At 31.8% G+C, this 10,720-nt stretch overlaps 1 protein-coding gene across 1 annotated transcript in view; it reads left to right on the top strand.

Annotated features, from left to right (window-relative positions):
• The first annotated feature begins 842 nt into the window (after positions 1–842).
• The window catches only part of LOC145327162 (uncharacterized), a 48,280-nt gene continuing 38,402 nt past the window's right edge, over positions 843–10,720 (top strand). The window contains exons 1-6 of the mRNA XM_080170726.1: positions 843–1,157; positions 1,845–2,239; positions 2,774–2,844; positions 3,934–3,981; positions 4,850–4,933; positions 7,887–7,938. Coding sequence (XP_080026852.1) covers positions 2,803–2,844; positions 3,934–3,981; positions 4,850–4,933; positions 7,887–7,938 — 226 coding nt within the window. The 5' untranslated portion in view covers positions 843–1,157; positions 1,845–2,239; positions 2,774–2,802. The remainder of the gene's footprint in view (positions 1,158–1,844; positions 2,240–2,773; positions 2,845–3,933; positions 3,982–4,849; positions 4,934–7,886; positions 7,939–10,720) is intronic.

The following is a 10,720-nucleotide window of genomic DNA, read 5'->3' as shown; positions in this document are numbered from 1 at the left end:
TGTCATGGATGTTATTTTCCTTGTTAAAGTCAACTTTAAAGTGACAAAAGAATTTGAACTTAATAGGATTTTATTTTAAAATGATTCTAAAGTAATTCTGATATTACAAATTTACAGAAAGAGGAGGGATAGATAAATAGATAAACCTAGTGTTATACAATGTCAGTCTACAACTATAGAAACAGACTATCATTGCAGGAAGAGAGAGGGCATTGGGCTGTTTTTTACACTGGTCCCCAAGGTTTTATGATAACTTTTTCTGATTCGTTGGATTAACAGCTTTAGGGACTTTTACTGAACTTTGATTGGTTCATTAAGTTGAGATTCCAAACATTTCAACCACTTACAGAAGGGGTAATTTTGTGTATCATCATGGGGGATATACATTAATCTATCGGCCAGAGTCTTATCCCTTAAGATCCCTGTTTTCATTGACAATGCTAAAGTCTAAAATATATATACACAGAAAATAGTAATACCTGACCAATACAACTCCCTTTACTTTCCCTTTTATGTGTTCATATCCATTCCTTCCCCCCCCCCCCCCCATTCCTGTTATTTATTTTTTGGTGAAGGGGGGGGGGGGTGGAGGGTTAAAAACAACAAGTTACACTTTCCTCTTTGTTGTTGTTATATGAATCAAGCTCATTCACCCACTTACCCTCTACTTTTTCCATGCCATTGCATAACCCCCTCCACTTTATAGCATTCCAAATATTACAACTTCCCATTTTAAGCCCCCCCCCCCTTTCCCCTTCCCTCTCACATGACTGTGTGTATGTACATAGTTTGACAAAATATTGTACAGTACCGTCCACAACACTTGGAATTCCTTAGACAACAGTGTGGTCCGGCCTCGAATTAAGCCGAGAGCACAGCGTGGAGTGAACTGTGGATAGTTTAGAATTCACCGCGGCCGCAAGCAGACGAAAATCTACACACACACTCAGCCTCACAGAAATAAATAGATATCTTTGACTGCAATTAATACTTGCAGTCAAGGATTCAATATCAACTGGTTGCAGTCATCAGTGTGGATTGTTCATACCTGGAACAGCCAATTAACCGGTAAACAGCTGGAAGTTCCAGCTGTCTTGCATCTATAAAGTTTAATCTGTGTGAAATATAAGTTGAAGTGCTGGTGAATTATTTACTAGGTAACGTTTTTATTATATTTATTTATTATATTTATCGTCAAAAATTTTTTTTTTTTAATAGACTTTAAAATATTATATTACTCATCTTAAATTTGTAAAATAGTTGACATAAAATTTGAATATTTGCATTTGTAGACACTAACTTGACTTTTTATTCTGCTGTACGGTATCTAGACTAGCAGCTTTCTCTTTTTACAACTTAGCACTCTCTTTTTAATATATACACAAAATAGAAAGATTCGTAGTTTAGATGTAATATAAATGTGATGCAATAGTTAAATCAGGAAATCGAGAACATAAAATCTGTAATAAATTGCTTTTTTTGGGAGTTTTTCTATTTTTTTTTGTTCTGTAAATATTGTTTCATATGATATTAGTTGCTTCGCCCCTAGCTTCTAGGGAGAAACGGGGTGGGATGTCAGGAAAATAGCCTAAAACCACATGAAGACATTTAGAAGGCATCCCTGATATTTCAATCCATTCGGACCAGCAATTTCCAAGATCTTCAGCTTCAGACAAAAATTCCTTACTACTTTATTACTGGCTGTGCGCTGTGAAAAAAAATAAGAATATTGTTAGTTGAATTTGTATAATTATTTTAATTATTTTAGCAAGCTACAAGTTTCACTCTATTAGAGTACACGGATATCTGGTGCAATATCCATGTAATAATAAATCCATTTTTAGGATTATGAATGGCTCCTGTGAAGTTTGTACCACTTGTTGTTGAATCACCATGCGCGTAGCTGACAGACCAGGAGATATCTCTATTCTTACTCACATATTTGTCAGTGATAACAGAACTGTTGTGGAGCTACATCTGCGAGCCTGCTAGCAGACCACAGTGACCTAATACCAACCAATAAATTATATACTAAACTATATAAATACACATTAAGTTTGTGTGTTTTACTAAAGTCTAGTCGCATATTGTGATAAATATTGATTAATATTTAATTTCATTTTTTGCCTATATATAAATAATATACGGTTTTGAATTGTTTAAAGTTCTTTTAAGAACTTTTTAGCAACTAAAGAAACAAATTTTCTCTTCAGAACTTCAAAGTTTCATCAGTTAAAAGGTAACTTACAATTAATATTTTTTCATGCAGTCAAAGGAACTATTTTTTAGGAATTGAAAAAAGTCTTTTCTTAATATTTTTTATTAATCCAAACCCTTTACCTACTCTTTTAAACTCATAAACATTCTAATTTTAATTCTTTCTATGAAATATAAATGTGCTACATTCTAAAAAAAAAAAATTTTCATTGCTTTGTCATTTTAATTAGAGATTAAAATCTTTACTCAGAAATATAGCAACTACATTTTAATCCGTAAATTCTAATTTCCATGTAAGTTAATTTCCAATATGGCTTCGAAACCGATTAATATCCGCTGGATTAGAACTGGTTCTCAGCCACACTGAAAAATTAAGTATATAATCATATGACATACAATTTTCTAAAAATTAAAATACAATTCATAAAACTAGTAACAGTTTTGTTAGCCTAGGCCTTTGGGGATGAGAAAACTGATTTTAATCGTACAAATTTTTCATTTTAATATCCGTGGAAAGCTGTCTATAATATGATGTGATGAAAAATATACATTGTAGGTATCAACAAATCCTCTCAGCTACAGGGTATGGAAAAAGAGAAAATCCAGAGAAGAAATAAGTTACCAAAGGTACATCATTTTTTTTCAGGGAGAGAGGGGACAATGGGATTTTTACTACACTAGTCCCCAAAGTTTTATGATAACGTTATCTTATTCTTCAGCTTAACAACTTTGAATTTTGATTGATTGGTTTATTGAGTTGAGTGTTCCAACGTTTCAACCACTAGTTTTATGCTACACAATGTGTAATTTTGTGTATTATCACTTGGGATGGACACCAATTTATAGTTCATTGTTTTATCCCTTTAAATCCTTGATGTTTTTGTCATGATATTATTGCGTAGCCACTTTTTATCCTGAGCTTTGCCTATGGACTTTAAAGTAAATTTTATTGGTATGCCATATTGATCAGTGTTTGTTTGTGTCAGGCTGTCTGTACTGAAGGATCTCGCTAACCGTTAAACCAATATGGTTTTCCTTTACAATTTAGCTTTTTAAAAGTCCTGGGACAATAATACTTTGGGGTAGGGTAGGTACCGCCACCCTCAATAGAGGCCTCTAGGGGCATAGCCGCCATTAATACATAAGCTAAAATGAGTTTTTTACTGACATTTGAAAATACAATTTTCTATAAATAATTGAAGAACAAGACAAAAAAAATAAAATATGTGTTTGATTTGTTGGTTATAGTGGCATAACTTCTCTATATATAGCAAAAGGTCTGTAAGTCAAGACTTTTAAGTAAATTAAGTTCAAAACATTGTTAATGGTAAAAGCATGATCCCTAAAAAAGTAGTTTTATGGTTTACAGCCCTTATTTCTTAATGTATCAAGAAAGGTATAATATGTTCGTGTTCTCTATACAATTAGTAGTGGTAGCTACTCTGGAACTAGTTGTTGAATACGGATAAAAAACTGGGAGGAAGGGGACATTAGGCTGTTGTTATTACACTAATCCATAAAGTTTTATAATTACGTTTTCTTATTCGTTGACTCAACAACTTTGGGGACTTTCCTAGAGTTTTGATTAGGTTGGGTCATTCAGTTGAGCGTTCGAACGGTTCAACTTCTAATTTTAATTTATAGAAGGAGTTTCATCATTGGGAAGGAACATTGTCTTATCCCTATAGATCCGTGTAATAATGTTTCAAATTTTAGGAAGTGTACAAGGATGTTGTTGTTACAACGCTGCGGGAAAAACAGAAGGTAATCACAATTAAGTACAGCATAATAATTCATCTTCGCTCTAAGGACGTCCAAGCTTTTTTAAGGGAGGTAAAATGAGGTGTTTTAAAAGGTTACAGGGTGGAGGGTAAAATAAGGGGTTTTAAAGTTTTTTTAAGGGTTCCCTTTGGTTTAACAAAACTGGTTTCTTTCAATCTTAAACTTTTTCTGCGGAAAGCTGTCTTTGTTATGATGCTATGATCATAAATTTATAGAAAGATAAAGTCTGAAAAATTAGCTTCTAAAATAAATTTAATATGACAATTGTAAAAGGTTCCATCAAAATCAATTATATTAGAATAGTGATATTGTCTATATTTTCAGTCTTGAAAAGAATAGAATTTATATGAGTTGCCTAAATCTAAATTTTGTATCTAAGGAAAGATTTCAGCTGACTGATTTTGACATCGTCGTTAATTTAGGTTGCTAACATGGACATCATTTATTAATCAGTTCTTTCTTAAATAGGTGGTGAGTGCTTGGGGTAAATGGATGAGATGATCATTATTTTAGCCAGCTATGAATTTCACTTTATTAGAGTACATGTAAATTTGGTGTTAGATCCAAGATATAATAAATCCATTTATTTGATGGACAAGCGCCTGCCTGGAGGCAAGGACAGTCCTGAATCTGGCAGCCTCTACAGTGGCTCTATATCCACTTATATTTTATTCATTGCAGGACAAGCGTCTGCCTGGAGGCAAAGACAGCCCAGAATCTGGCAGCCTCTACAGTGACTATATATCCATTATTGCAGGACAAGCGTCTGCCTTGGTGGAAGGAAAGCCCTGAATCTGGCAGCCTCTACAGTGACTATATATATCCACTTATTATATATCCATTATTGCAGGACAAGCGTCTGCCAGGAGGCAAGGACAGTCCTGAATCTGGTAGCCTCTACAGTGACTATGAAAGTGGACAACAGTATGAACAGGTATTGTCATACAATCATATACATCCCAGTATTAATATCCGACGAATTATAAACAGTTCTGAGTAAAAAATTATGTATCTTATCGCATTATGCCCAGTTTTCTAAGAATATTAAAATAAAAACATAAGATTAAAACCAGTTTTTTTAGCCCGTGCCTTTGGCCTCTTGGGGCATAATAAAACTTGTTTTAATCTTATAACTGTACATTTTTAATCCTCGGAAAGTTGTTTATAATACGATTCGTTAAATAACTATTCCAGAACAAGCGGACAACCTAAATAGAAATAAGTAATTATTTCTTTAGATGCATTGCGTTACGGATGAAATGACGTACGGACAGACAAAGTGAAGTATAGAATCAAAACTTGATGAATATAATATTCTGGACGTACCCTAAATGTTATGTACTAAGTATTCATTTTATTATAAAGCTGCGGCGATCCTTATTTCATTACGAGGCATTTTTACTAAATGTTTAAAATTCCATTTTACTTTTTTGATCAAATTTGCTGATTGTGCCGTTTCGCTTTAATTTGCAGACATAAGATAACTGCAGGACATAGGGAGATACAGTTTAGAATTTAAATTTAAAAAAATATTCTTCTACTAACGGCTTATCTATATCGCTTTAAAAGTCAGAGTGAGGGGACAATGGGCTCTTTATTACACTAGTCCCATAGACGTCCAGGGGGGGGGGTAAAGTGGGGATTACTCCCCCCCCAAACGAATTTTACCTGCGGGGTAAAATTTTTTTGGGGGGTAAAAAAAATTTGCGGCGCGCTTCGCGCGCCATTTCACCATCCCCAAAAACGAATTACCCCCCCCCCCAAAAAAAAAAAGCTTGGACGCCCCTGACTAGTCCCAAAAGTTTTATAATAACGTTTTTTTATTCGTTGGCTTAACAACTTTGGGGACTATTAATGCAAATAATCTATTATTTTATTTTATAAATGTTTTTTTCTTCATAAAATCTAATGATAAACCCCCCTTGATCCTGTAGTATATACTTTATTACTTGATGTATCAGCCAATTTTTAAACTTTAAGTATAAACATTGTTTAAAAACAAAAATTTCACGGAAAATTAAGCAAAATTATTGACACAGCAGTTTTTGTTATTGATAAAATTAGTATTTTTATCATATACAAAAGGAATGATTTTTCTAGTATGGCTTCGACACCGATTAATATCCACTAGATTAGAACTGGTTCTCATCCATACTGAAAATTATGTATATAATCTTATAACAGACAATTTTCCACGACTATTATAATAGAAATTAAACCAGTTTTGTTATCCTAGGCCTTTGGCTCCACGGGGCTATTAAAATTATATAGCTTTAATCCTATATTTTTTCATTGTACTCCGCGGAAAGCAATCTGTAATACGATGCAGTAAATAACTATTATCATTAACATAAATTTTACATTTAGATACTTCATTAATCTTATGTATTTTTACTTTTATGTTGAACATACAATATTTTAGGCGTAAAACGCTTTTAATCTCTTAACATAAAGATAAACTTAAGATTAACATTAGTAAATTGATTTAAAAATATGGATGTAAGGGGTATTAAACCAAGAAATAAAATAATACCATACATTTACTCTAATAAAGTGATACTTTAAGCTGGCTAAAATAAGGATTCCACCTATCCACCCCTACTGGATAAAAGAACTGAGTAATAAAAGAGGCCCATAATAGCATCCTCAGTTGTCGACAAATTTTCTCTGGTTAATATATCCACGTTTTCTATATCCATTATGTAAAGTTACTTTAATCTGTTGCATGTTTACGTAACTATGGATGTATAAACTGCAGGGCATGCATGCAGTTACGGATTTTGGATTTGTTTTATAAAAAAATTTTAGTTGTCTCACCCCCTAGCCTCTAGGTAGGGCAGAAAAATAGCCTAAACCCTCCTCATGTCTGTTTCTAGTACTCCAGAAGAAATCTTACTACTTCATATTCATTTAGTTTCATCGCCCGTAGACTCTAGGGAAGGACTGGAAAGAGCAGAAAAATACTCTAAAACCATCACTAAGACATTTGTGAATCTTCCCTGGAATTGCAATCTATTAGAACCAGCAATTGACGTTGTCTTTAGCTTTTTAATAGTGACTTCTGTTGGTCAAACTGACAGCTAAATAAACAGATTTCAAGTTACTTTTATGTAAGTTTTGATAGTTTTTTGGGTTGGAGGTGGTTACTATATATATATAGAAAAATAGACCAGGAATAAAACACTGGCAGATAAATTGATTTACATACCCAATGATTATACACTAAATTACCCCTTCTGTAGAATAAAATTAGCGGCTGAAACGTCAACTTAATGAACCAACAATCAAATTCTCAAAGTTTATAAAGAAAAAGAAAATGTTATTATAAAACATTGGGACTAATGTACAATTAGATCTTTTTATGATTTCATGTTCCTTGTCAGTGACAAACATGCAGAACAAATATATGGGTATTGCGGAGTTTTTTTACAAACTTAATTTTAACAAATTTTTTCCGAGAAATAAATTTATTTCTCCAGTTTTCCGCGTTGTACTCGCATATAGCTTAGTGGCAAAAAAGCTTTAAAAGAAATGGATTTAGAATATACGTAGATAATATTAGGAAAAATTATCGTCAATTTCGGGTTAATGATATGGACCTAATTTATTAGGTGGGTGGCGGTATCGTTATCTTTTTAGCTATCTGGGTGTATCACTTTATTAGAGTACGTAAAAATCTGGTGCAACATCCAAGTAACAATATTGAGTCTAATTAGACTATTTGTAGGACTTGTTCAGCCAGCTTTAGCGATGTTTAAACATATTATGAATGTTATGAAATTCATCTGTTAGTGCCCTATAATTTTCTGATTGACATTTTTACTATCTACTGCAGTAGATTCATATACGTCCATGTCAAGTTTTAATGAAAATCTTTTTTGTTGTAGGACCTTCCAAGCGGATATAACAGTGGAGAACAGTATGATACCCTGTCAACAGGTAAAATATTCATTCCAGTAGTACTTTTAAACCGATTAATATCCGTTGGATTAGAACCAGTTCTCAGCTACTGAAAAAAAACATACATTGTATTACAAACAATTTTCCATAAGTTATTCTTCGCAATTTTAAAGCTAATTTTTCATATTTAAATCTTTAAAATAAAATTTTCACTAGTATTAAATATTGCTTTAAAGTATGCATTAAGGGTTAAAAATTACAAGAAAAATGGTATCCATGTAATATTAGGGAGGGAGGGGATATTGGGCTGTTTATTAAGTCCCCTAAGTTTTTTGATAACGTTTTATTTTTCTTTGGTTTATCAACTTTGGGGACTTTATTAAATTTGGATAGGTTGTTTCATTAAGTTAAGGAACATTTCAACCACTAATTGTAATTTACAGAAGGGGTAATTTTGTATTCATAAATTTATCGGCTATTGTCTTATCCCTTTAGATCCCTGAATATAATAAAACTTGGTACTGAAATTTGTCATTGTTACTTTATATGCTAAGGATATAATTATGCTTTCATGACTTACCATGTAATTTAGGTGGTTAGTCACATTCTTTCATACATTTTCTTGATATAGTTGTAAAATTATGTTGTGTTATTAGAAGAATTTATATAGAATACAATACATGCTTATTAAAGCAGGGGAAAAATTGTCGTCAATTTGGGTTGCTAACTTGGACCTCATTTATTGGTCTTTTCGTTCATAGAAGAAGGTTAGGGGTTAGGGTAAAGGAGGTGGATGGGGTGTGTCGTTCTTTTAGTCAGCTGCGAGTTTCACTTTATTAAAGAAAATGAAAATCTGATGTAATATCCAAGTAATAATATATCCATTATTACAAGCTTAGACATATTAAACTTAATGTAGAGGATTTTAAGTAATATCAGGTTGAGTTTTCGGGTTTTTTTTTGTCTCAAGAATGGTAAAGTCCACGAAGAATAAGCAAAATAGTATTTTTTTATTTTTTGCAGTATTACATATAATACAAAAAAATAAGAACACTTGATAAAAAGCAGTTAAAAAAAATATTCAGCATCTAAGCTGCAAAAAGATCAGATTTGTAAAATACGAAGGATAAATATAGAGATCTATTTTGATTAAACGTAAACATCGATGGAGGATTTTTGTTTGTATAGAAGAGAAAGTTAAGCGTAAAAATACATGTTGTAAAAAATAAAAATAAAAGATTTAATCTTCTTTTATTTGCCCTAAAATTTTTCATTTTTATATCTACAGGTAAATAACTATATACCATTCGAAAAATTTTTTATATGAAACATTTAAGTAAGCTTTAATTTGCATGATAATTAGAAATGTTGAAAGCATCGCCGCTCTATTGCATATTATTGTTTCTGTTTGAAATGCTTAATCTCCAAAGATTGGCGCCGTGACAATTTTGTCCATTGTCTGTGACGACCATGGGTAGGGGTGATACAAAATATGCTAATCCACAGATTTGGTTCTCCATTGCACTTAGGTCCTTGGAAAACTTCTAACAATTTTTTGGGAGGAAACACAAACCTTTCAAGAAAATTGCACCTAGAAAAAAAATAAACTGCCCATTTTTTTGGGGTTTCATTTCAAAACTAGAATTAAAGAGGAGAGGTTCAACATTCCACTCCTTAAAGTGCCCCTAGTAGCCTTTAGGGGCATACTACTACTACTACTACTTTTGAATGTAGAGCAATGCCTGAGGACATGATTTTTATAGGTTTATTATTTAGATTTTCAATTGGGTTTAGTCTAATTTGTAGCTAGTCTAGCAATGACGTGAGCTATCCAAATATTTCTTTTTCTCCTACAAAAATGCTTGACACTAGATGGGAATGATTTCAGTGTAGATATGTTCAATTATGTAGATACAATATACATAAATATATAGTCAAGTACCTAAGTAGGATATATGCAGGCATAGTTTTCTTATGTTATCTTAGCAAATAAGGTGTCATGAGTTTTGAGCGTCACAGCGTTCGCAAACATGTGGACCTTACATTTATTTGGCGTAAAATATTTGAAAAAATTTATAATTTAGAAAACGTCAACATTTCTTAAGATGATTACAGGGTAAGGAGAAATATTTTGAAATAACAGAAAATATAAATTATCTAATCTGTGAATCAAACACATAAGATAATTGAAACAAGGAAAGAGATATAAGGGTAGTATTGTTACTTTTTTTTTGTCTTTTTTGACCTCATATTTCTATACACTTAATCATTATCAGAATCTAAGCAAATGATTAATTTATACATTTTATCAAATTGTATTATCTATTAAAATTGTATAGATTTGATAAAATTTCAAATATCTCTTATATTTTCTAGGCAAATTAGATGTGAAAATTTTTAATTACGTAAATGTGCCATAAAAGTTAAATTTACATCGATGTTTATATTAAGCTGTAATACATGGATATGTAACTTGGTCTTCTCTGAAATAATAAAGGTTAAAATCTAGCTTGTAAAGATTATCATTATTGATTTAGATGGATAATTTTTCTTTTAGTTACACTTTCTTGTCTTATAAATATCTAGAGCAAAAATGACACAATTTAATAAATGACTTTCTAGTTTTTACTTAATTGAGAAAAAAGGTTTGCGTAAAATTGTAAGGATTTTTTATCTGAAGCTTAAGATTTCAATAAATACTTTACTAAATGAATCTCCGTGAATGATTTAGGAAAGCTTTACATAGGTCTTTTTACATTGGTTTTTGACTATTTTACTTGTACATTTGAGTCTTACAATGAATTTAAGCTTTTTTTCAATC

This window comes from Acartia tonsa, chromosome 8 (assembly GCF_053477335.1).
Source record: "Acartia tonsa isolate MP-2025a chromosome 8, ASM5347733v1, whole genome shotgun sequence".
Classification (NCBI taxonomy): domain Eukaryota; kingdom Metazoa; phylum Arthropoda; class Copepoda; order Calanoida; family Acartiidae; genus Acartia; species Acartia tonsa.
The sequence above is the reverse complement of the archived record's forward strand: the minus strand, read 5'-3'. Positions and strand labels throughout refer to the sequence as shown.